The sequence below is a fragment of the Jatropha curcas genome, chromosome 7, assembly GCF_041381405.1.
Source record: "Jatropha curcas cultivar XTBG-Jc1 chromosome 7, XTBG_Jcur_1.0, whole genome shotgun sequence".
Taxonomy (NCBI): Eukaryota; Viridiplantae; Streptophyta; class Magnoliopsida; order Malpighiales; family Euphorbiaceae; genus Jatropha; species Jatropha curcas.
Window position 1 is genome coordinate 24,702,722 of NC_143157.1, and position 25,801 is coordinate 24,728,522.

General features: G+C 33.5%; 8 protein-coding genes across 9 annotated transcripts; 2 read left to right on the plus strand and 6 right to left on the minus strand.

The window, feature by feature from the left end:
* Nucleotides 1–163: 163 nt before the first annotated feature.
* On the plus strand, nucleotides 164–2,876 carry PYRB (PYRIMIDINE B). 2 transcript variants are annotated; one of them, XM_012215502.4, is made up of 6 exons: nucleotides 164–319; nucleotides 619–1,143; nucleotides 1,215–1,354; nucleotides 1,938–2,111; nucleotides 2,276–2,512; nucleotides 2,595–2,876. In XM_012215502.4, the coding sequence occupies exons 2-6, from the start codon at nucleotides 639–641 to the stop codon at nucleotides 2,700–2,702; spliced, it is 1,164 nt and encodes a 387-aa protein (XP_012070892.1). In that variant the 5' UTR covers nucleotides 164–319; nucleotides 619–638; the 3' UTR covers nucleotides 2,703–2,876. The 2 variants fall into 2 exon arrangements, with proteins under 2 accessions (XP_012070892.1, XP_012070893.1); XM_012215503.4 differs by having other exon boundaries at nucleotides 173–319; nucleotides 609–1,143.
* Nucleotides 2,877–3,063: 187 nt separating this feature from the next.
* LOC105633005 (adenylyltransferase and sulfurtransferase MOCS3) lies at nucleotides 3,064–7,317 on the minus strand. Its single transcript, XM_012215501.4, has 11 exons — nucleotides 6,838–7,317; nucleotides 6,656–6,748; nucleotides 5,935–5,990; nucleotides 5,567–5,631; nucleotides 5,244–5,318; nucleotides 5,027–5,105; nucleotides 4,579–4,617; nucleotides 4,363–4,471; nucleotides 3,961–4,079; nucleotides 3,758–3,874; nucleotides 3,064–3,518 (listed from the first exon to the last, which is right to left on the minus strand). The coding sequence occupies exons 1-11, from the start codon at nucleotides 7,094–7,096 to the stop codon at nucleotides 3,126–3,128; spliced, it is 1,404 nt and encodes a 467-aa protein (XP_012070891.2). The 5' UTR covers nucleotides 7,097–7,317; the 3' UTR covers nucleotides 3,064–3,125.
* Nucleotides 7,318–7,933: 616 nt separating this feature from the next.
* On the plus strand, nucleotides 7,934–8,727 carry LOC110009362 (hypothetical protein). Its single transcript, XM_020678954.3, has 2 exons — nucleotides 7,934–8,095; nucleotides 8,177–8,727. Exons 1-2 carry the CDS (start codon nucleotides 8,003–8,005, stop codon nucleotides 8,450–8,452), a joined length of 369 nt encoding a protein of 122 aa, XP_020534613.1. The 5' UTR covers nucleotides 7,934–8,002; the 3' UTR covers nucleotides 8,453–8,727.
* Nucleotides 8,728–9,302: 575 nt separating this feature from the next.
* On the minus strand, nucleotides 9,303–11,788 carry LOC105633277 (endoglucanase 11). Its single transcript, XM_012215850.4, has 5 exons — nucleotides 11,573–11,788; nucleotides 11,287–11,499; nucleotides 10,888–11,088; nucleotides 10,480–10,734; nucleotides 9,303–9,986 (listed from the first exon to the last, which is right to left on the minus strand). Exons 1-5 carry the CDS (start codon nucleotides 11,774–11,776, stop codon nucleotides 9,351–9,353), a joined length of 1,509 nt encoding a protein of 502 aa, XP_012071240.1. The 5' UTR covers nucleotides 11,777–11,788; the 3' UTR covers nucleotides 9,303–9,350.
* Nucleotides 11,789–12,734: 946 nt separating this feature from the next.
* On the minus strand, nucleotides 12,735–14,347 carry LOC105633007 (putative F-box protein At5g55150). The gene has a single exon (XM_012215504.4). The coding sequence runs from the start codon at nucleotides 14,012–14,014 to the stop codon at nucleotides 12,860–12,862; it is 1,155 nt and encodes a 384-aa protein (XP_012070894.3). The 5' UTR covers nucleotides 14,015–14,347; the 3' UTR covers nucleotides 12,735–12,859.
* Nucleotides 14,348–16,158: 1,811 nt separating this feature from the next.
* LOC105633278 (putative F-box protein At5g55150) lies at nucleotides 16,159–17,652 on the minus strand. Its single transcript, XM_089724252.1, has one exon. The coding sequence runs from the start codon at nucleotides 17,510–17,512 to the stop codon at nucleotides 16,355–16,357; it is 1,158 nt and encodes a 385-aa protein (XP_089580378.1). The 5' UTR covers nucleotides 17,513–17,652; the 3' UTR covers nucleotides 16,159–16,354.
* A 683-nt stretch (nucleotides 17,653–18,335) lies between these two features.
* On the minus strand, nucleotides 18,336–20,587 carry LOC105633009 (small ubiquitin-related modifier 1). The gene is made up of 3 exons (XM_012215505.4): nucleotides 20,413–20,587; nucleotides 18,708–18,857; nucleotides 18,336–18,611 (listed from the first exon to the last, which is right to left on the minus strand). Exons 1-3 carry the CDS (start codon nucleotides 20,491–20,493, stop codon nucleotides 18,546–18,548), a joined length of 297 nt encoding a protein of 98 aa, XP_012070895.1. The 5' UTR covers nucleotides 20,494–20,587; the 3' UTR covers nucleotides 18,336–18,545.
* Nucleotides 20,588–21,865: 1,278 nt separating this feature from the next.
* On the minus strand, nucleotides 21,866–23,886 carry LOC105633010 (B-box zinc finger protein 19). The gene is made up of 5 exons (XM_089723617.1): nucleotides 23,548–23,886; nucleotides 22,966–23,062; nucleotides 22,765–22,880; nucleotides 22,462–22,680; nucleotides 21,866–22,185 (listed from the first exon to the last, which is right to left on the minus strand). The coding sequence occupies exons 1-5, from the start codon at nucleotides 23,638–23,640 to the stop codon at nucleotides 22,180–22,182; spliced, it is 531 nt and encodes a 176-aa protein (XP_089579743.1). The 5' UTR covers nucleotides 23,641–23,886; the 3' UTR covers nucleotides 21,866–22,179.
* Between the last annotated feature and the right edge of the window lie 1,915 nt (nucleotides 23,887–25,801).

Sequence of the window (25,801 nt, forward strand, 5' to 3'; positions counted from 1 at the left end):
GTTTTTGTTGTTCTTTAATTGTCTTTTTCCAAATAAATAATATTTTTGGTTTATTTGTAAAAAAAATTGGAGGGACATAAATATAATATAAGAAAAATGTTTGTCTCTATTTGTAATTAAAGGCAAAAGTGGATATGAGCGGCCCAGACCCAGTTCCTGTATTTATTTATTTTGCGCCAAAACAATTGTTCGTTTGTTCTTCCCAAAGATCCCGCTTTTTCTCGCTTGCCCACTTTCCCTTTAAAACCCTATCTTTTTCTCGCCATACGAACAATCCAAAATCAAATCTCTGCGGTCGGCTTTCTCTCGCTACTCACAGGTTCACTTTCCTTCTCTTCTCCTCTCTCTGTCTCTCTGTTTCTCTTTTTTCTACTTTTGGTAAGTGTTACTTTTGATATGTTTTAGCATTCTATAGACCAAAGAGAAAATAAATAAATAAATTTGTTTTGAATTAAAATAAGCTATCTTTCATTTAGTTTCAGTTTATTGTTTGTTGTTTGTCATATATAGAGAGGAAGGTTTATGATATGCGCAACCTTGTTGTGATTTTTGATTTAGTTTATTGCAGGTTATTATAATCTACTGCTTGGTTGTGATTTTTGATTTAGTTTATTGCAGGTTATTATAATCTACTGTTAATGGCTACCTCTACTTGGTTTTCCTCCTGTTTATTGAATGAAGGTTCAATTGTTTCCTTGCCCACCAAGAGCTATGCTGGATTAACGTGCAATTACTCGAGACTATTTGATAAACAAATCTTTTGTTCAAAACCAATCTCTGTATCTGCTGGATTAAGGCATTCATTGAGGAATGGAATCCAGTGTCGTGCATTGGAAATTGAAAATAGCCCTTCATTTTCAGTTGGGAATAAGTTTCAACTTGATGATGTGATTGAGGCACAGCAGTTTGATAGAGAAATTCTTAGTGCTATTTTTGAAGTTGCAAGAGAAATGGAAAAGATTGAGAAAAATTCTCTTGGGAGTCAAATCCTTAAAGGTTATCTAATGGCTACCCTTTTTTATGAGCCATCTACTCGTACTAGGCTTTCTTTTGAGTCTGCTATGAAAAGGTTAGGCGGTGAGGTTTTAACTACTGAAAACGCGAGGGAGTTTTCATCTGCTGCCAAGGGAGAGACGCTTGAAGGTGATTGTTTTCATTTTGTTTTGCTTTAAATAGTTTTTGCTGGTTACTTAGTTTTGGAGCTTGATTTGCAGATACTATTAGAACTGTTGAAGGGTATTCTGATATTATTGTTATGCGTCATTTTGAGAGTGGTGCTGCAAGAAGAGCTGCAGCTACTGCTAGCATTCCTATTATTAATGCAGGTGATGGTCCTGGACAGCATCCAACTCAGGTGTGTTGAAATTTCTTTCTACAATTTTTGTCTAGAAAGGAGCGTTAACACCAAATACAAGAGAATAGTTGACAAAAAGAGGTTTGCCATAAGGGAATGGACGAGTTAGTTTCTTTGATATGACAAATAAGTAGCCTTATGACAGAATAAAGATGAAAGAGGCAGTAGAGTTCGGCAGATGGATAAGTTACTGAGGTTAATAATCTGCTTGTGTTTTTGCGACCATGATTTTGTTTTATTCTAAATCCTTCCCAACTGTAACTGTTTTGAGTGGAGCACCCTCATGATTTTGTTTATTCCCTTCTTTCAAGAATTCTAGGTTAGTTGCACTGGTGTAGTTTGCATTTTCACGTAGGAACTGACCTCACCACTAAGGAATTATAGCATGTAAGACCAACCCCTGCTGGAAAAAAAAATGTTCTATTATCATAACCATATACATGATGGTCATCAACATTTAGTGATCAGTGTGAATGTGCTAAGCAAAAATATTCAAGTGTAAGGATATTGTGAGCTATTTGTAGATGGTGATATTGGATATGGTAAATTATTAGTCTGATTTTTGTTTCTGTAAATGTTGCAGGCTCTTTTAGATGTATATACTATTGACCGAGAGATAGGTAAATTGGATGGTATTAAAGTTGCACTTGTGGGTGATCTTGCCAATGGAAGGACAGTCCGCTCACTTGCATACCTCCTTGCCAAATATCAAGATGTGAAGATTTATTTTGTCTCTCCTGAAGTAGTAAAAATGAAGGTGATAGAACTAATTTCTTCTCAAAAAGACAAATGAACTTTCAACTGATGAGTTGCTGTTAATTGAGAAAAGGAACAATAATTAGAATTTGAATTGGGAAGATACTTTAGAAGAACTTTAAATTTAGGTTATAGTTCCTTATGTTTAATGATTCTTTTTCTCAGGACGATATAAAAGATTATTTAACATCGAAGGGAGTTACATGGGAAGAAAGTGCTGATTTAATAGAAGTAGCTTCAAAGTGTGATGTTGTGTATCAAACTCGCATTCAGCGAGAAAGGTTTGGAGAGAGAATAGACCTTTATGAAGAAGCTCGAGGCAAGTATATAGTGGATCGTGATGTGTTAAATGTGATGCAGAAGCATGCTGTAGTTATGCATCCTCTTCCAAGGCTGGATGAGGTAAACATTATGGTCATATCTTTTTTCCTTAAAAGATTATGGGGCTGGCCAATTCATTTCTTCTGATTATTATGCTTTGCAGATAACTATTGATGTTGATGCGGATCCAAGAGGTGCTTATTTTAGACAAGCAAAGAATGGTCTCTACATCAGAATGGCTCTTTTGAAGCTTTTACTCGTTGGATGGTGAGGAATGGGCCATCTAAAGTTTGAAATTTTGACGTTTAATCTTTTTACCTGGCCCAGGTTTTTTTTTTTTTTTTGGCCAGTGAACAAATTTGTGAGAAACGCGAGAATTCTGTTACTTTTGAGGAATAGGTCACAAAAAATGAACAATGATATAGTTTCATTTTCCTTTTATTTCCTTTTGATGAGCCTTTTATTTTATACCGATGACATGAGACCAAAGGGTGGTTGCATGTAAGAATGTGGCCTATTTTTTCTTTGAGAATAAGTAAGGGGCAACATTTTCAGGCAGTTAATATTATTGGTCTTTATATTTTTGTTTCATCAATTATTCAGTCAATTGATGTTTCAAAATAAAGAACAGCTTGTAAGCAAATAACCCCTTTCAAGTAATATTGCAGAAATGTGCAAGTACCATTTAACACTTCTAATAGGTAGGGAATTTTGGATCTACATCATAGGACCAGGCTTCCAAGCCTCCAATGATATCTTTAGCTGAACTAAAGCCCTTGCTTTGTAATAATTGAACAGCCCTCTGTGAATCGTTCCCTCTTCTACATACTACGTATAGGCTCACACCTGATTCTGATTCAGGACCTCTGCGCTCTCCCTCTTCCTTCAATGCAGATGAGATTTCAGGCAACCTAGCCTCCAAACTTGCTAATGGAATGTTCAAGGCGTTAGGAAGAGCAACAATCTTGAAATGGTGGGCAGGGCGTACATCTAGCAACACGTGCCCTTCCCCTTTAACGATTTTCTCGTTGAAGTCTTTACTGGTTATTCTGGAGCCTGCTGAAAGCAGGTTCAACTTCGGTGGAGCCTGCATGCCAGAGAGAAATGAAATCAGAAACTCTCTAAGTTCATCTTGAAATCTTAAAACAATTGGGAATGAAGGTACTAAATTTATCTAGAAAAAGACACATAAACGAAGACAAATCAGCATGATCTCACTTTGCCTTTCTTTTGGAAATGAAACAAATTGATCCAAATCCCAGTCCGGTCAAAACACAGTTTGCATTTTGAAAAAAAAGAGAAGACAAGTTAAGAAAGCACTAGAACCGTGGACAATGGAGACTGAGTGAACTTCTCATAATCAAAATCTCTAAATTGCTTTTGGTTGAATGCTGCAGTTTCTCCACAAACTTCACAATTCAATGACCTGCTTCTTATCTTGACCTGACCAATATACAACAATCTCATATAAGCTTGAAACACAACTAAAAACAGATAAAAACATTAATCAAATCAAAGATGGAACATACAATGCGAATTCGTGCCGACAATGCATCTAATAGAAGCATCCGTCCTGATAGAGGTTCACCAATGTCACTAGCAATTTTAATGGCTTCAAGTGCTTGAAGACAACCAATGATACCAGGAACTGCAAAATAAATTAATCAATAGAAAAGTAACCATGTAGCAGGGTATGCTTATGTCCAGCAAAATATCATAAAGCATATCAGTAAACAGGACATAATTAAAAGTTCATAGATCTCTAACATAAACAAAAGCAATGTCTTATATAAAGCCTGGACAGCAATCAACAAGACATATTTAGAAGTTCATAGATCTCTAACATAAACAAAAGCAATGTCTTATATAAAGCCTGGACAGCAATCAAAATATAAATTTCCTACAAAACTCATGCGATTTCTGTAACATACCAACTCCTAAAACTCCACTATCAGCACATCTTTGGCATGCTGTTGTAGGAGGTGGGGTTGGAAAAAGGCATCGATAGCATGGACCTCCTTTGTAATTATAAACTGTGAGCTAGGAAATAAATTTGATAGAGTTAGATCTAGTGTTTTCAAGGCATATTAAGAGACAGAGGAATGTGCATGTGATTTCTTATTTGATATGACAACAATAGAGGATACCTGCCCTTCTAATCCCAATGCCGCACCTGATACAAGAGGCTGCATGTAGATAAACGGGAAATTATTAATGTTGAAGGTCAAAAAAAAAAAAAAAAAAAAAAAAAAAAGAAGAAAAGCCTGGGTTACACTAATGATTAAATATCATGCAACTCCCTCAGTTTATATGAAAAGAAATCGGCACCATCCATAGACAAAAGCAGAGCACCATCATGCATCATCATGAGCTTTTATTAGAGTAACTATCACTGGGACTCCATGCAATTTACATGATTATTGAGTCCATTTAGATTTAAGGGAATTAAAGAAATTAACATCAACAAAAACTGCAAATTACATGAATCAAGTCCAAATTATTCCTAATTACATTTATGTGCAAGACTATCCCTACACTTCGTTCTGACAGTATTTGCAAAATCATTATAACAAGCACTTTAGGTTGTTAATTTACCTTTCCCAACACCACACAACAATCACTGATCATGTAACGGCTTGGTGCATTATCTGTTGCATCTACTATTATGTCATATCTAAAAAAGTTGGCAGTTATGGAGACCACAAAAGTTGTCTTGACAGTTAAAAAGGAAAAAAGAGAGGAAAATAAAATATAAAGCATGCATAGAAAGAGAAAAAGAAAACATAACACAGATTCATTATTTTAAGGATACTGGCTAAATATTTCCAAGGCATTGTATGTGCGTAAAGCTTCTTGGTGCTCCACAATCTGAATGGTAGAGTTGATCCTGAAAACAAATATACGGATTAAATAGAAGTAAACCATACAATTAGAATAGAAACTTCTAAGATTCATGGCGATGACAAGAATGATTGACTTTATCCTTCACAGCATATAAAATCTTATCCTTCGACTTGAAAGTTATTACTCCACAAGTTGTCGATGCAAAATGTATGAAGAGATCTGATAATTGATATGCAGCTGGACATCAAATATTTTAAGAACAGAAGATGAATGATTTGGAAGTGCACATACGAGCGACAGGCAGCAGCAGCAGATTTCACTTTGGGCTGACCAATAAATGGCTCAGTATGTATAACCTGGAGTACAAAAGATAACAATACAAGTTAGTTACAATTAGGGCCTGAAAGATGAAATCGAGAATAACATAACATAAAGAAAAATGCATGCAAATAGAAGTACTAAAAGACTCCAAGATGATGGTTCAACAACAAAAGACAAAGTTGCACACAAGATAAAACCTAACTCTCACTCCTAGTCTTATTATTGTTATTGTGGACAGACAAAGGTAAAACATGCACAAGAACATTACAATTATAGAATACAACAACTAAAATAACAGTAACAATGAACTTTCAATATCCATAGTTCCAACTTCATACCTGCCTGTGCATATTATTTAACTCAACAACATCATGGTCAACAATACCCAACCGACCTGCAAGGTAAGCCTAAAAATTTTAGGGAAAAAAAAAAAAAAAAGAAAAAGAAAAAGGGGAATTTCGAAAAAGTAGGGATAGTTCAAGTACAATAAATCTTTAGCTTATTTAATTATTTAGGATTCACCCCACAAACAACTTATATTGATGTATTGGGTGCACAATCACATTAAGGTTATTTATCAAAAGCTATTCTATAGATTATCCCAATTAAAACTCCGCAACAATAGAATTACAAAAGTACTAAAATCGAAGCATTTTCTTCTTCACTTTAGTGCACAACATATATTCTTCATCCTTTCATGCTTTTGTTAATGTTCCTTTAAAGTTTTTTAATTACAGAAATAGATAAACAAATAAATTTCTATCATTATTATGGAATGCATAAGAAGAGAGATAAAATTAAGACAAGAAATTTGAAAATACTTTATATCTAAAATTATGCATTTGTAATTCTATTGAATCAAAGATGTTCTATAAGAAAAGCATAAGACAGTTCAAATTAAAGAAAAGAAATAAAAATTTAAAATTATGCATTTGCAATTCTATTAAATCAATGTGCTATAAGAAAAACATTGTATTACTCCAACATTATTGCTAGAGAACTTATTTCAAAACTAAGAACATAAATTAGGCCTGAGAAAAGTATCTAAGCGTGTCTTACCAACACCGCAAGCTGCAAGATATAACAGAGCAGGCGACCCCAACCCTCCAGCTCCGACAACTAAAATAGAAGACTTTAACAGATTTGACTGGCCTGTAATTAAACAAACAAAAGGTATTACCACCAATCATAAAGTCATTATGGTTTAGTAAAGTTAAATATCCAATTATATATATGAGAACCTTGAACTCCAAAGGAAGGGAGTAAGAGATGACGACTGTAACGGTAAATCATATCAGACGATAATCCGTGGCCGAAACCATAATCGACAATGGAAACTGGAAGAGAAGAACCGTTAGAAGAGACGTTGTCGTTGGGGAGATTCAAGTGACGGAGCTTAGCTTCGAGAGCCGCAATTCTATTCTCTATGTCGCTCTTTGTTGCCTTTAATGTTTCAATTTCGCCGAGGATTTGAGCAGCGTCAGTTCCGTTTGACTTCATTTTCGAAATGATTGCTTTCGATCCTTTTTTGCAGAGAATGAAAGCTCAGTAAAGAAAGTAACTAACAGGGAAGAGCAGAGAAACCCTAATTGGAAAAGTAAAACTGAGGTTTTAGCACTTAATTAGCTGCTACGTATTATCGTCTACAGAGCATCAGTCGTTTTGGTCAAACGAAGACCTTTACACGGTGCCACACTAAATACAGGATTCTCAACAAGCAAGAAATTGAAATTTAAAAACATGTTTGTCTGTTAATTTGTACACGAGGAGTGGGGAGAACTTCAGCAAGAGAGACTGTCATTCGACGGCCTGTCGTTTTTATCTGGAATAGATGACATCATTTAAAAGCTAGGGCGTGTTTGTTAATTCATAGAAAACAGATTCCTGTTTTTTTACTTTCTAAGAAAACAACTTTTTTAGAAAATAAAAATAAATTTTTTAATAATGGAAAATAATATTTAACAAAAAAAAAAGCTATTCATAAATTTTTGCGATTAAACTGGTAAAATATTATAAATATATTTTTATATATTTACAATATAGTATAATGTGTTTTATGTCTTTTTAATTATCTATAATTAAAAAATATTTTAAAATATCCTTAATATCGTGAGGATAATCTTTGTCTATTGATTTTTATTTTAAAGGAACGTTCTCTTTACAGAAATGGCAACAACTTAGTAGATAAGTCTTTCTTAAAATTAGAAGAAACCCGATGAGCCTATACAAGTCATTGCATGGCTCAATCAGAAATGGCAAACCCACGTAGCACCACTTGCTGCCATAAATTGACACGTGCACATGCTTTCATCATCTTCGATTACCAAGTAGCAATCCTACCATCTCCCATTCCCATATCCTCTCCAATTTTCCTGCAGAACTGAGTCTGAACTAATTATTAAAAAAATGAGTGGCCGTTCCTTCCTTTTCTGCAACCTCTCTCGGCCATCAATACTTGTGAGGCCTTGGACGCCATATTTTCTGTACAACCCCATCAAGGTAATAACTTATTGAATAATGTTTACTACGTTGAGAGTTTGCTGGTTTGAATCATTGAAACGCTATCGTTTTAATCGACAGAGAAACAAGGGAAGTAGCGCGGAGAAAGAGAATGAAGGGCTTGCAATAGATCAGGAGAGAGCTTCTTCAACAGCTGATGAGTTCAAAAGAGTTGCAAAGGAGAAGGAAAAGGCTGAAGAGGCAACGCGTGTCGCAGAAGATCAAGGCATTACTAGTCAAACTGGTGAAAAGACAATCGACGGCGCAGAAGAGGCTTCTGGAGATTCTAATATCGAATCTGTTAAAAACAGGTATAAGAAGCATGAACTGGGTGCTAATTCTGGTAGAACAGGTTGATTAATTAGTGAGTTCTGCACATCAAGACTTAAAGTTATATATATATATATATATATATATTAATAAAGATGGATGATTATCTATATTGTACATATAGTAGCTATTATTTTCACCGAAAAAATTACAAATAAGAGAGTTGTTTGCTTTTTTTTTTTAAAAAAAATTTGGATTAGTTGGATTATTAATTTTGATGTATATGTAATAAGAATTAATTGGATTTCAAAATTTCTTTATGTGAGAAAAAGAGGAAATAAAGTTGTTTATTTTAGTGCTAATTTTCTTGTCAATCTTGATAATTTTTATCCGCTGGCTTCTTTCTCGACTCCCCTGGGGATGGCTTCAAGGCTCTTACATGATGTCTGTGACATTTCATAAGCTAGATCAATTTTGTAGTTGCTTTGGAGCCTTGGCTTCCCTTTATTCTTATGTTAAAAAGAAAAGCAATACCAACTAATATGGGTAAAAAAAATTTATTTACGTTCCGTGGATGGTCGATGTATGAGTTTATCTACTAATATTTCATTAGAGGAAAAAATCAGAAATCAGAAATATTAGACAGTGAATTGATAGAAATGCTAGACAGTGAAATGATTTAAATGATGAGATTTCTTATCATACATTTAAAAATGAAAAAAAAAAAGATAAAACAGTAAAAATATTTTTAGAAAAACCTTTTTTTATTGTATTTTTACATGGAATTATTCATACAAGACAAGAAATGCATGAAAGGTAAGGATTTTTCATTAATGTGTTGACATTAAATTTAGAGGATTTAGTGCACATTTATTGGAATAGAAGAGTAGGTGCATTGGGTTAGGTCACCTTCAATCAAATGAATAACAATAACCACTTCATACAAACAAATGAAAAAATAATTTTTATTTAAAATTTGTATTAGCTAGCTACAGCTAAAACCAACTAAATTCCCTTTATGCAATTTAGCAAAAACCCCAACAAGACATGCTGTGTTATAAGTACATGCTTCAGTTTGCACATAGTTTCCTCTCTCATCTCTAAATTCATCATTCTTGTCTGGCCCACCAACTATGGCCCCCACAAGGACATTAGGGTTTGGATCTTGGCTGTTGTACCCTATATCATACCCTTGTGTGCACCCAACAAAACCCTTGTACTCTTTATATGATGCAATGGATGCGCCTCTATGGTGGACCTTTTGAGGATACTTCGAACCGTAACCAACCAAGTAGCTCATGTTCATTGGATTAGCACCTAATATATAATCGACTTGTGATTTGGCAAAACCGAAAATTTCTTGTGGGTCCAATGTGCCACGGTCGCATTTCAGCCGTTGATTTGATGCTTGAAGATAATCGGAGTAAACTGTGAGAAGAAACGCAGCCGTTGATGCGTATTGGAGGTTGTTCCATTGGCGGATGTATAGTAACCCTCCTGGGGTGCGTTCCACATTAGTCACGTTGTTTTTGTTAAGACAAGAACAGAGATAAAACTCCGCTTTTGAACGGTATTGTTGTAATATGTGCTCGTGTTTTCTATGCCTCTCCTCAGTGAATAACTGCAAGATATAATAATTAACAAAGTATAATCAGCAAAGTCAAATTAGTGACTGAAAAGTAAAAGTTAGGCCTAGTCCTGGGCCGAGTCTGGGCTAGGTTTACAATAAGTAGGCCTGAGCTTGGGCCGGTCCAAAAAATTAACTGGGTTTGGCTCAAATTTGCTGGGTACACTCGTTTTATGGGGTTGAACGTCTTTTTTTGTTTTTCGCTATTATCAGGTGTCCTCCCACCTTCCATTTAACGGTTAGATGAGAAATTAATCTCTTCGGAACTGAGGAGCGAATACACTGCGATCAATAGGGTGGTCGAACCGAATTTTAATATGTAATTTTTTAGCCGAGCTTTCGCTTCTAATTTGTTTAGAGTTGATCTAAAAATTGAACTGAAACAAAGCTGAAAAGATGGGTTTAACGGATATCCGGACCCGTGATGAGATCTACTACTACAAAGGAGAAATTATTATATAACAAGCATGAGCAATTTAAATGTTACCATGGAAGCAATGAGTTGAAGAGCAGGAAACTTGACATCCCAGCTGAATTCAGAAATGGCCCAAGTGATCCCACCAAATCCAAGAGCATTGTCTAACACATACATCAAATAAACCTCATTGTCGGTGGCTTTGTATAGCCACAAAGCAGCCCATAACAACTCATCCATGTACCCACTCACCGACGTATAGTACCCTTTCACTGTCTTCACACTTTCGTCGTATTTCCCTCTATACTTGTCACCAAATTCAAACAACTGCATGCATTTTAATTGTTTTCTTCAGTTAATTACTCAATTTATTCATTAATTTAGTTACTTAATCTTATAAACTTTATTGGGAATTTTGGTGAACGATGTACCTAACACATATTAAATTTATACATAAACATATACATTTTATTAACTTACTTGTTTTGCATGATGTAATAGTAGTTGGGAGTAATGTGGGTTTGTTTTCTTGAATACTATTGATGCTGCTGCCATTGCTGCCGCTGTCTCTCCAGCCACGTCGGATCCCGGGTTATTCTTGTCGACCTTGTACGCTTGTCGCGATGTTGTCATGTCCTCCGGCCGTTGCCAACAGTAATGATCGGTGTAGCCATCACCCACCTGAAAATATCATGCGTGGCCAAATATGAATATATGGCAATTGAGATAATTAACATAAATGTAGCTCCATGCACTACTATAATTGGCATAATAAATATAGAGTACACACATTTTGAAGGAATAGAAGATTAATTTCCATGGCAAAATTCATAGTTAACATATGATTATATAGAATTAATTTCTGAATTAGTTCACCACCTGAACCCATAGGACATTTTGTTGAGTGTGTGCTTTGATGAAATAATCGGTTCCCCACTTGATAGCTTCAAGCGCGTGATGATATTCGCCAGCTTCGGATATTTCTTTTCCATATTGAATCACACCCCAAGATAGCATTGTTACAGTGAAAGCCATTGGCAGACCAAATTTGACGTTGTCACCTGCGTCGTAATATCCTCCTACCAGGTCCACCTTCACAACCAAATTAATAAAACCAGTAAGTATTAATCCAAATGAGTCCCTATGAATATATATACATACTTACTCCTTGTTCGAGGCCGTCGATGAGGGCGGAGTGGTGGCGCCACGTGACGCGTTGGTTATAGGGTAAGCGACCGGAGCGTTGAGCTTCGAAGTAGAGAAGACTTTTGGATAAAGCTTCGGTATAGTTGAAAGATTGAGACCTGGACGTCGGGAAAATGAGCAAGAAGCTAAAACAGTAGCATAAAAGAAAATTTTTGTTCTCCATTTTCGTTTGCCTCTTTTCTCTTAGTTCAGTTTTGTTTATATACACGTAGTAGGCAGCTGGTTATTTATATGTTAAGCAAGCCTGGTTACCATAATTGGTGAATTAATTAAAAATTTTACTGGTAATTTATATGGTAAGGAAGCAACAGAATCCTGCTTGACTATAATTGGTGAATATTAATTTTAGTGATGAGAATAGATTATGGCCTATTTAATTTTTAATCCTAATGTTTTATGAGAGAATCTTAACTCATTAATTAACTGTCACTAATATCTACGAATTGTGGCTCATCTATGACTTGTGGCTCAATTGACAAGACTGAGTATGTGGGAAGAGCTCTTAAGTTCGATCTTTACTAAAGATATTTGTAGAGACAGGTGAAGAGTCTTACCTGTGACTTAGCTGTGACTAAGTCACAAGCTGAACTAGGAGTTTAGTAATAAGGTCCGGATACCGGTACTTTAAAAAAAAAAAAAATTAAGGGTGAGTGATGAACTGGCTCACCATTTAGTCATTTACAATATAAACTCAGTTTTTCTTTTGATAATAAGTTTAATGGAAATGGAATCTGAAACCGTTAATAATAAGGAAAATTTAATATTGAGATGAAATAGTTAATTTCCCAAAATAATATTACAAGCATCGAGGGGAGGGTAAAAAAAAAAAAAAAATTAGTTTAACGATTGCAAAACATAGGGAATATTAATGTATTTTAAAAAATATACTAGTATGACGACAATAGCTGTCGTTTTGCATGAGCCTGCCGTGTAATGATGAGTTACGCGTCGCGATAGTAGTAACTGTCGTTCTTCTGGAAGCAATAGAATACGCAAAAGTGAAACACACAAATGGGCTTATGCCCATTTAAGGGCCCATTTAAAATAGACAGAGAACAAAGTTCTAAATTGGAAACAGAATGTATTATTAGTAATATGAAAGACAAATTAAGGACAAGGACTTACTGAAACATGTTTATCGAATCTTAACTCGCATAATAGCACAAATCAGCTCTACTTGAGCAAATGTATGGCAAGTATTCTATAGCTAACAAGAAACAACTAAGAAAAGAATTACATACAAGCATCACATCTGATGACCAGCAGGCATGAACCAATGAAACTGAGATGTCCAACTTTCAGAAGTTCTTAGCCGTTTGATGCGACTACTTTCCAAATCATACATGCTTGCACGCTTAAATCCACACCAAACATCAGAAAGTCCTTCAAAGGAATCATGAATGTAGTATATGCAATTAGATCTTGGAAGTTCTGCTCCTTTTGGTCTCATATTATTCCCTGTTTTCGATGATGATACTGATATGCAACCATTATAACCAAGAAACAGCGCTTCATTCCCCAAAGTTTCAATCTTTTTCAATTCTTTAGTACCCAAATCAACTTTATACACATCAAATGATGCTACAATTTCTTCTCTACCACCACCACCATCATCATCATCAATTATCCACTCCCATTTTCTATTAATCATCAAGAAATCACCAGATAATGACTCCACTATGTACTTTTCCTTTGGGTAAAGATGAAATGGAGGTTCAAGAGCTATAACTGTCTTTGGATTTGGTCCAAGATCACAACTATAAATTTTGCCTTTAATATCAGTGGCATAAAATTGACCCTTAAAGAACATAATATCATCAAAAGAAACTTCCTGCAAATCCTGTAAAGATTTCCATTCTTCATCCCCTGGTCTGCAGAAGGCTAATTTCCTTTCTAAATCCAGTCCATAAATGACCAAAACAATGCAATTTGGATCTAAAGGGCTTAATGATGATGTAATGCACCTCTTTACAAAACCCTCAATTTGTTTAATTCTTTGGCAATTGAATTTAGGGAATTTACTTGCTAATGGAAGCAAGACTTCAGTTCTTGAAATTGGATTCCAGAGATTTACCTTGTATGGTGAAGAATGGCCTATTGTTAGTAACCACCCATTTGTTGAATTACAAATCAACCGATCTTTTGTCTTTGGTAGAAAAATTTCCTGTGTTTCTCCTGTCAAAATATCGCACAAACTGCCCATTTCTTCATCTCTGTGTAGTATCAGAAGCAATGGAAAATGAATTTGATCCCAATAAAATCGGGTCGCTACTGATCTCCAACAAGTACAGACATTGCAACACCGAAAAACATCTAATGAATTATTTAGACGGCTCAATATTTGCTCGAGAAGCCCGTTGGGCATATCGGACCAAGAAGAAGAAGACGAAGAAATGGCCATTGATGTATCAAAACAAGTTCTTGATTTCAGGATTCAATTTATCAAGAATTTAGGAAAGAGGGGTTTAGGGTGTATCTGAGAATTTCTAATCATGGAACGCTGACTAATCTTTATATCAGATACGAACCAAGAAGAAAAAGAATTGAAAAAGGGTTTTTATAGTTAGCTGGAGATATGGTACCGGTCTTTTATACCAGGTAACCGAAACTCGAACTGATTTCTAATTCTTCTGCACCGAGTACCGAAGCTGAAGTTAACATGTCTTTCCTTTCTGTTTCTTCTACAATGACTTCTTTTTAGTGTAAGAAAGATTCTGGCTGCATTATTTTCTTCTTCTTTTTTTCCACAAAAAAATTGCTTCGAATTAACGATTTCTTTTTTCTTTTTTAGATGAGGATTTCATTTTCAAATGATGCTAAAACTAGCGTTTATATTATTGTTTGGTGTTCAAATCTAGTTTCTCAAGACAGGAAATTTTTCCCCTTCACAATTTTTGGATAGCATGCATGTTTCCATATGCCAATTTCCACTTCGATTCTAAATTTTAGACCATTCTCTTCTTCATAAGTTGGGATCTTGGAAAGCCCAAATGTCAAAAGTTTAGATACCAAACAATGCCAAATTTGTATAATCTAACAAGAAGTATAATCACTCCTGCTGGAAACATCCTCATTAGAGAAGTTCAACGCTTCAGAATAAAAAAAGAAGAGTGGGTTAAAAGCATACCAACCGTTACATTTTGCAAGAACAAATGGAACCATGTCGATTTGCATAACAGAAAAAAGGAATAGCAAATTTAAGTCTCAAGAAGTAAACAAGCTTTCATTAACTTTATGAAACCAGAGAAGGTAACACACTTCACATATCGTAGCTATTTTGCCAACAAAGTTCAGAAAATATATGCTGCATGTGTAATTGAAGAGCCATTGTTTTCAAGTGATCCTAATCCACTTAATACTAAATATTTTGCTCCTACCAAATTAGATATTTCTGATGTAAGATCAGACTAAGCCGCAACCATAGTGTATACTTATAATTTAAATTATAAGAAATTATTCTAACACTAAAAGCTACGCCTAACAACTAGGCTCTGATACCACTCACTGGGAAAATTGCTATTTTCCCAGATCGGCTTCAAGCAGTAACAAATGAGAAAATAAAAATAATGACTGAGAAATTAAACAGAACACGGTAGTTTAACGTGGAAAACTCTCCAAGTAGAGAAAAAACCACGACCGTTGCCAAATGACAACAAAAAAAAAATTTACTATGCGGCAAATTGTTACAACCACAATTACAAAATATTTTTCTACCCGACACCCTCAAAACACCCCAAATATTTTATACTCCAAAGGACTCCAAAAGACTTACTTTAAATCCCTAATATAAAACACATTCAAGTGTTTTTAGAAACCTAAACTTTGGCTTCTTTTTATAGCCAATTCAAACACCCTCAAAACTCAATCTTCCCGACGTGGAATTGAGCACAACCAATTTTTTTTCATATTTTTTTTTCTTTTGTTTTCAACAAAGGAGGCTAACAATATCCATTACAACTACTTTTTGGTACTTTTTTACAGAAAAAAATATAACAAATTACAAAAAATCAGAAACAAACTAGTTAATATAAAATTGTCGTAAGGTGAATGGGATTGCTGGTTACTTAGTTACCTATGAAGATTTTCAGTTGTTTGGAGTTCAGGTGCTTCAAGATCAGCCTCCTGGTGTTCGACAACTTTTACATCCTAATTTATTTGGGGCTATCTGGTCTCGTGTAATTATTTAAAGGGTTTGAATTCCCTCATTTGCAGTTAAAAAAAAATATTGAGATGAAATAGTTAATTTCCCAAAATAATATTACGAGTATCGAGGGGAGGGTAAAAAAAAAAATTAGTTTAACGATTGCAAAATATAGGGAATATTAATGTATGTTTTGACGAAGTTATCAGAAAAAAGCACTAATTTTTCCTAATAATTATTAACAATAGCTGTCGTTTTGCATGAGCCTGCCGTGTAATGATGAGTTACACATCGGAAAAGTAGTAACTGTCGTTGTTCTGGAAGCAATAGCATACGCAAAAGTGAAACACACAAATGGGCTTATGCCCATTTAAGGGCCCATTTAAAATAGACAGAGAACAAAGTACTAAATTGGAAACAAAATGTATTATTAGTAATATGAAAAAAACAAAACAGACAAATTAAGGACAAGGACTTACTGAAACATGTTTATCGAATCTTAACTCCCATAATAGCACAAATCAGCTCTACTTGAGCAAATGTATAGTAAGTATTCTATAGCTAACAAGAAACAACTAGGAAAAGAATTACATACAAGCATCACATCTGATGACCAGCAGGCATGAACCAATGAAACTGAGATGTCCAACTTTCAGAAGTTCTTAGCCGTTTCATGCCACTACTTTCCAAATCATACATGCTTGCATGCTTAAATCCACACCAAATATCAGAACATCCTTCAAAGGAATCATGAATATAGTATATGCAATTAGATCTTGGAAGTTCTGCTCCTTTTGGTCTCATATTATTCCCTGTTTTCGATGATGATACTGATATGCAACCATCATAACCAAGAAACAGTGCTTCATTGCCCAAAGTTTCAATCTTTTTCAATTCTTTAGTACCCAAATCAACTTTATACACATCAAATGATGTTCCAATTCCATCTTCTCTACCACCACCACCATCATCATCATCAATTACCCACTTCCATTTTCTATTAATCATCAAGAAATCACCAGATAATGACTCCACTAGGTACTTTTCCATTTGGTTAAGATGAAATGGAGGTTCAAGAGCTACAACTGTCTTTGGATTTGGTCCAAGATCGCAACCATAAATTTTGCCTTTAATATCAGTGGCATAAAATTGACCCTTAAAGAACATAATATCATCAAAAGAAACTTCCTGCAAATCCTGTAAAGATTTCCATTCTTCATCCCCTGGTCTACAGAAGGCTAATTTCCTTTCTAAATCCAGCCCATAAATGACCAAAACAATGCAATTTGGATCTAAAGGGCTTAATGATGATGTAATGCACCTCTTTACAAAACCCTCAGTTTGTTTAATTATTTGGCAATTGAATTTAGGGAATTTACTTGCTAATGGAAGCAAGACTTCAGTTCTTGAAATTGGATTCCAGAGATTTACCTTGTATGGTGAATAATAGCCTATTGTTAGTAACCACCCATTTGTTGAATTACAAACCAACCGATCTTTTGTCTTTGGTAGAAAAATTTCCTGTGTTTCTCCTGTCAAAATATCGCACAAATTGCCCATTTCTTCTTCTCTGTTTAGTATCAGAAGCAATGGAAAATGAATTTGATCCCAATAAAATCGGGTAGCTACTGATCTCCAACAACTACAGACATTGCAACACCGAAAAACATCTAATGGATTATTTAGACGGCTCAATATTTGCTCGAGAAGCCCGTTGGGCATATCGGACCAAGAAGAAGAAGACGAAGAAATGGCCATTGATGTATCAAAACAAGTTCTTGATTTCAGGATTCAATTTATCAAGAATTTAGGAAAGAGGGGTTTAGGGAGTATCTGAGAATTTCTAATCATGGAACGCTGACTAATCTTTATATCAGATCAGACACGAACCAAGAAGAATAAGAATTGAAGAAGGGTTTTTATAGTTAGCTGGAGATATGGTACCGGCTCAGTTGGTACTATCTAAAAGCCCGGTCTTTTATACCAGGTAACCGAAACTCGAACTGATTTCTAATTCTTCTGCACCGAGCACCGAAGCTGAGGTTAATATGTCTTTCCTTTCTGTTTCTACTACAATGACTTCTTTTTAGTGTAAGAAAGAATCTTGCTGCCTTATTTTCTTTTTTTTTTTTCCACAAAAAAATTGCTTCGAATTGACGATTTCTTTTTTATTTGTTAGATGAGGATTTCATTTTCAAATGGTGCTAAAACTAGCGTTTATATTATTGTTTGGTGTTCAAATCTAGTTTCTCAAGACAGGAAAATTTTCCCCTTCACAATTTTTGGATAGCATGCATGTTTCCATATGCCAATTTCCACTTCGATTCTAAATTTTAGACCATTCTCTTCTTCATAAGTTGGGATCGCGGAAAGCCCAAGTCAAAAGTTTAGATACCAAACAATGCCAAATTTGTATAATCTAACAGGAAGTATAATCACTCCTGCTGGAAACATCCTCATCAAAGAAGTTCAACGCTTCAGAATAAAAAAAGAAGAGTGGTTAAAAACATACCAACCGTTACATTTTGCAAGAACAAATGGAACCATGTCGATTTGCATAACAGAAAAAAGGAATAGCAAATTTAAGTCTCAAGAAGTAAACAAGCTTTCATTAACTTTATGAAACCAGAGAAGGTACCACACTTCACATATCTTAGCTATTTTGCCAACAAAGTTCAGAAAATATAGGCTGCATGTGTAACTGAAGAGCCATTGTTTTCCAGTGATCCTAATCCACTTAATACTAAATAATTTGCTCCTACCAAATTAACAAACTCATCGAGCGATTACATTAGGCAATAGTGCCACCTGTTTGGTGCAGCATTGCGTCTATCTCATCCCCATCCTCCATTTCCAACTGCAGCAACAAAATGTTAGAAATAGGTTAGAAAGTAGAAACAACAAACTTAAACAATAGTCTGACCCATGCAAATACACTCTAAGAGAGACAAACCTCATCTGGTGTCTGCTCTCCACGAAGCCGGCGACCATCAAATAAAAATGCAATAGAGTTGAACTCCACTGACTGTCGATCACAGTAAGCATTCATGAGCTTCTTCAGTTGAGTGCTTCTCTTAATCCTGAAGAAGACTTCATTGCCATCCTACAAAATGAAGTCAAATTTCCAGCTCTAACTAAGGCCTTGTTTGCTATAATTTTGTGGAATTCATTTGAAATTTCATCTTTTCATGTTTGGTATGAACGAAAATATCAATTTTAGTAGTGTTATCCTGATGAATTCAATTTTATAGAATTCTGCATAACTAAAGCAAATACTCCAACCTACCATGTGTGACAAAGCATACATCTAGTTTTCAAAAGGAAAATCTAGACTAAGTCGAAACTCTCATAAAAGTTGAACAAAATAATAGAAAACATAGAAGTTTAGTGATGCATAATGAACACTTGCAGTGCCGAAGCCTATATGGATTTTTGTAAAAAATATAAATAAAATTCAGCAGAAAAAAAAATTAAATTTTGAAACATTTTAAAAGCCCGTAGGGATATTTTTGAATATATATATATATATATATATATATATATATATATATATATATATATATATATATATATATATATATATATATATATATATATATAAGTTAAGGAAGAAAAAACTAAAATTTGAAAAACTTAGGGGCAATGGCCCCCCAAGGCTAAGGTAGTTCCGCCCCATCAAGGGTGGAATGCTTGAAGGACCTAAGGTGGCCATACCCATGGCCCTTATCAATGTCAACTAATTATGAAAACTATGGCCCTTCTCCATCTTTCTCATTCGTTGGCCCCTGTCCCTTATCAAGAGAGTCAGCTCCGCCCCTCATAGATCTAAATATAAAACAACTAAGGTCACGCAAGCCTTCGCAGCCATCAGCACCACTTGAAAGGGAATTTCAATATTAAATCACTCTAGTCCCAAAATGTTATTTAAACCAACATAAATCAATTTCAACTAAAAATTAATAATATATTGATAATTGAGAGAAAAAAACACATAACATTGCAGGAAAAGAAAAACAGTGGCCAAGAGAAGAGTCCACCACCTTCATACTCGAATGGAATAACAGTAACCATGCCTATAGAATTCATTAGAAACCTACTTCTAAAGAAAATTCTGATGCAACCACTTCAAACACAATCAGCATAGGTCAAGGAAATTATTTATTGTGTAGGCAAATTCTACAGGGAACAATTGTTGGTAGACGAACCATAAGCAAGAGTGTCAACATGAAAAGATTAGACAATTGCATCCAAATCGACAACAAAATCAAAAGAAAAATGGGATTTTTTCTCACTGAAGACCGAAAAAAAAAAAACATGAAGAAGAGGAAATCAAATCATAAAAAGAAAGGAACCCATAAATGGGCAAGCATTATACTTTAAGTTTTCCATTCAAGTATGTAAAAGCATGTTGATGCAACAAAATACAGCAAAAAGACTAATCAAACAGTGGCAAACTAAGTCTACACATATAAACATAAAAACTAATATACTTATTCCATATAGTCTGCTGCTAAACCAAATCAAATCCCCAAATAAAGTTTTTAAGTACTAAATAAAATCCCTAAAACAAAATTGGCTAATAAAACAGAAACCCACAAAAATTCTTAGCCTAATAACTCAGAGAGACCTAAATCACAAAAGCAAGAAAAGGATCAGACCTGGCCTTTGACTTTGAGATTGATGTGAGCCGATTGATCGGTGGGTTTCTTGTCCTCCTCTTGATTGGACACTCCCGACATTTCAATTTCTTTCTAGGTCTTCGATTTCTGGCTGATGAGACTGATAAAGCGCCGATGTTCAGCAACTATACCTCTCTTTCTCTGTCTCTTGTGCCGACTATTTTAAGCGGAGAGAAAACAGCGTGTGCCAAGGCGCAATAAGATTGACGGCTACGATTGCTCGTTCGAAATTAGACGGAGGGTGGAAGTCACGTATGTTATGACGTAACAAACAAACGAATGTGGCTATTTTCGGTTTTTATCACTCCTCCATCCAAACAAATAGATCCACTTTCTTTATTTTTGTTTATCTTTAAAATATAGTTTACTTTTATTTTTTCACTGTAGTTAAATTTAAATTGTCTAAACACTCTTATTAATTTAATAATTTTTATTAATTATTAATTATGGGTATAATAGAAAAGTTATATGAATAAAATTGTCTTTTAAATATATTTCTTAATTTATGTGAAAATACTATCTTTTTGAGACGAAGATAGTAATAGTTTTTATTTTTATTATCTATTTTAGAATAAATAGATTTTTAATTTTGATGGTTAGCTCATATTAAATACTCATTACATCCCATTTTATTTACTTGTTATTTTTTTTTTTTTATACCTCAAAATGTCTGCAAGGTTTTTAAATTAAACATGTAAAAAATTATTTTTTTAAAAATAACTTTTATAATTGTTCATTGAATGAATGACTTTTAATATGTTAACGAGTTATTAAGGATAAACAGGGTAAAATAATTTTATTGATTAAATTTTTAATATGCGTGTTTTATTAAACTATGCACATAACATTAGATGGTGAGAGTAGCACAGGGTTTTGGTAAAAACTTATACTTATCCCATTATTTGGGGTTAATATTACGCTTTTGTTTCCACCTTTTTTTCCCTTTCTACAAGTTATTCAAAATAGATTTCATAATAAAGTAAATATTTTCATTTAGTCCATTTATTTGAAATAAAATAGAATGAAAATTTCAATCCCAACACAATAAATTGAGTTGAGAATTAATTGAGATTTTTCATATTTTTACTAAATTTTCTCTTTACCGTAAAAATAAATTATTATCATTAATTCCCAATCATATAAAATTCATCTATAGAAATTTGAGTAAAAGGAAAAATAAAAATAAGCTAGATAATTTAAATTATTAATCAACTATACTAAATTCATAATAGGAGATTTTTAGACGCTCTAGCTATAGTATTAATTAAGCATTTTTTAATTATCTCTTTGATGGACTTTGAATGAGAATATTAAAGTTAAATTGAAATTTCTTTTTTAGGTGAAAAATTCAGAATAGCTTTCAGTTATGTGTTGGATTTCCACGGTCCCATTAATTAAAATTACAAATGCTGAATAATAAACATCGAAGAACTGGAGAAATACATCTTAACTCCAAATCAATAAAAGTTAAAATTACAAAAATCACACTGTATAACTGAATTGGATACAATAAATTATAATATCCTCAAAGATGACCTCTTTGATCATGACACTATATAGCTAAATTACATTTGACAAAACCTTGTTCTTTAAGCATTATCAACCAATTAAGCACATTAGCTACCGATCTCAGTTGCCCAAAACAAAAAAAAAAAAAAAAATACCAATGCTACTCTGTTGGGGACATATAGATAAAAGCCTACCCAAATTTCTGGCCTAGGAGAGAAATCACTTTCTATTTCTCTGTCAAGACTGCAAATAAATAGAAACATTTTAGTTCTTTGGAAGAATAATGATATACTTTCTCCTGATTTATATTTATGGACAACAGAACAATCCTATTTATATATAATTACGATAATATTTAGATAAAATATTTTAACAATGATAATACCAAATAAAACCCTTGCAATAAGTGTGAATCGAAATTTTCATTTATATGATTGAGTGTATTTTGCAAAGTCATTGATTCAAAAAAAAAATTGAGAATATAAATAGAAATTAGTTTAATCATTAAAAATAACTAACCTGATCGTTTGGAGCTTGTTCATGAAATCGAAGGGGCTTCATATTCAAATCAATCATTTTATTTTCTATCTTTGCATTTCCATGATTTTGTTGATTCTCTCCATTTGTCGTCTGATTCATATTAGATTGTTGGTGTTGATTTTGTCCTTTCTTGATCTCATCACTTCCATCTACTGCTTGCAAATTTGGGTCTACAGCTACTGTACTGTCACCTGGAAACTAATCAAAATCAAAATTATTATTAAACATTAATGTTCATTTAAATTAAAAAAAAAAAATTTTGATAAAGGGCGAAAGACAAACCTCAACTCTTTGTCTTAGCAGAAGAAATCTTCTATGCGTTCTTTTACCTCCAACATGAACGCTCACATCACATTGCAAACAAAGCGAACTTCCATCTACTTCACAGTAAAAGAAAGCTGCAATTTTCCAAGAAAATATAATGTAATTCTTTTTATCCAAATTCTAAATTAATTAAGTTGGTTAATTACAATTATTAATTACCAGGTGCATTTTCACATATGTCACAGCAAGGAACGTCACTGGGATTTGCCAGACCTACTCGCACGTGCCGACTAGCAAGCTTATTACACATATGTACCTGCCATGGTCATGTTAGATCAAAACTTTCACTGTATATATGTATATATATTTTAGGGAAAAAAAAAAGAAGTTACAAATTGATTGATAAAAAAAAAAAAAATGCTTGCCAACTTGATTAATATACAAGTGAGAACCTCAAATCTAGTTAAAGTATAATTAATTAAAAATTGAAGGTGTTAATCATACAATTTTGATCAATATCTGGTTTTCATTAGGTTTAAACAGTAACTAATTTGCAATTAAAGAACACTAATTTGCAATATCTTTAATGGTAGTGTAATTGTCTCAAAAAACTATAAGATTCTATGAATTCAAACTCCAATCAGAGTGAAATTAATTTAAAGAAAATAGTAAATATTTCTTAAACCAAAAAAAAAATATTAAGAAAAAAATTGATCTAGTAATATTAATCTCAATAAATAACTAATTAGAGGTAAAACTAACTTTGATTTATTAATATATATATATTTTAATTAAACATACCTTCTCGTCGCAGGCACCGCAAAGCGCGGCCTCATCAGCAGCACAGAAGACAACAGCGGCGGCGTTCTCACAGGCATCGCAAAGCGTTCGCATAATTCTCTCTCAAATGATCTCATATCTCCAATCCAAAAACAACGATAATCGAGAATAAACAATTCATTTTACAGTAAGTATTACTTAATATAATAATCCAAGTCGTAAAAGGATCGATATAACAAAATGGTTAGATTAATTTCCCGTGTTGTGGCCGTCGTTGATGGCGGCGGTTAAGGGTAAGACTAAGAGTTAAGAGAAGAAGAAGAAAAGGAGAAAGAAGAAGAAGACCAGGACAGTAGAGACAGGTTTAAGAAACAAAACGAGGATAAAGAGGGGGGGGGTTAGTGAGTGGGGCCAAAAGGTGATACGAGTAGAAAATAGACACGTGGATTTTATTAAGCACTCAACTACCACAAACTTAGGAAGGCAGTGGGGTTTGATGGTGTCTATTGGGTGATTCTGAACCACTAATTACATGTCTAATAGTAATAATGATGGGGTCCATTATTTTTTTTTTATTGTCATTTTATGAATTTATCACTTTATCTTTTGTTTGGTTGTCCACAAAACATTAGCCATTAGGGCATCTAATTCCTTCCCTTTTCTGTCCTCTCAAAATCTTGCTCCCATTTCTATTCTTGACTTATCAACTTTTGATTAATACATGTATATTTTTATTGGATGAGTTGTTGGAATGGTTCGTGCATCTTTAAATATAGTTCAATGGATTAATTCACCTCGACTCAATTTCTATTTTGATCTTTAAATATAATTTTATTATGCCAGTTAAAATATTTTAATTTGAAATATATATATCGATTAAATACTTAATTATTAAATAATTAAAAAATATAAAATTTATTATTTTAAAGATTATACCTATACATCTAAGTGGATATTTTGCACATATCAATTTTCAAATGCAATTTATTATTTTAATTTTGATTTCGGTTCTCATTTACACTGAAACTGAATTCGATTGATCGAATTGAAAAATCGATTTATAAATAAATATATTTTTAATTTCAAGCATCATATTTTGTTATTTAAAAACAATTCTTTTTTTTTTTTTGTTGTTACTATTTAATAATATAATGGTGCATAAACTTAAACTATTTGTCCCACACACAAAAATTAATATCTAATCATTTCTTATTATATATAATATTTTGTACTCTTTAAGTCTTGAAGTTACATACACATATTAATAAATTTTAGCGATGGTTATCGTTCCATTTACAAAAAGCCTTTGGACATCAAGAAAGCAAAAGGGTTTAGTGGGCCTGACAAAGATCTAACCTCAAAAATAAAGAAAGCCCACTTAAACAAACCCAAAGTCCAAAATGAAACCTATATGAGCAGCGGACCATGAAACTCAAGATAGACGAGCACCACCATTATTATTTTCTTTTCCTAGCATGGAAAATTACAATATTAGATAGACTCGTGATCGAAATAGTAAATCAAATAATCTTTTTAAGAAATCAACATAAAGCTGAAGGTAAATGTATAAGATAGAAATTTTACAATGTGTCAAGCCATTTAATTTCAATTAAGAACCTAATTGCTAAATTTACATTTAATTGCTCTCCCAAATAGCCCATATATTTATATTAATCTAATAATTTAAAAATAGAGAACCACCCAATTGGTGTAACCCATATAGATAAGTAAATTTAGTATAGCTAAAAGAAATTATAAAAAAATAAAATTTAATAATCGGAATAACGTTCTGTAGCACAACAGAGTCAGTCCTTTTGAATTGAAAACCTCTCACGTTCTATATGTTCAACAAGAAATAGAAAGATCAACCAAACCATACATTATTGACGAACCTAAGATACTTTAATCAAGATAAATGTGAAAAAAGAAAAAGAAAAAGAGACCGAAAAACCTAACCAAAGTTCAAAGACAGCTATTCCAAGAAAAATCTCCATAATAATGTGTATAACTAATTCACCATCATCCATCCATCTCTTATTATTCTTGTGGTGGAGAAGGTAAGGGGGAAAAACAAAATCCCAACAATGAAGTTTCTTTCCTGTACTATATGTGATATGTCTAAAGTTTCTTGTGGAAAGAAAAAGCTATTGTACCAGAAGAAGCTATTAGACTCTGGCCGATCTCCATTTTGCATTTTTATTACTAAGTGGTAATACAATAATTATACTTCACCTGCAATGTTGCTCTATCTTCCAACTAACCATGCACATGAAAT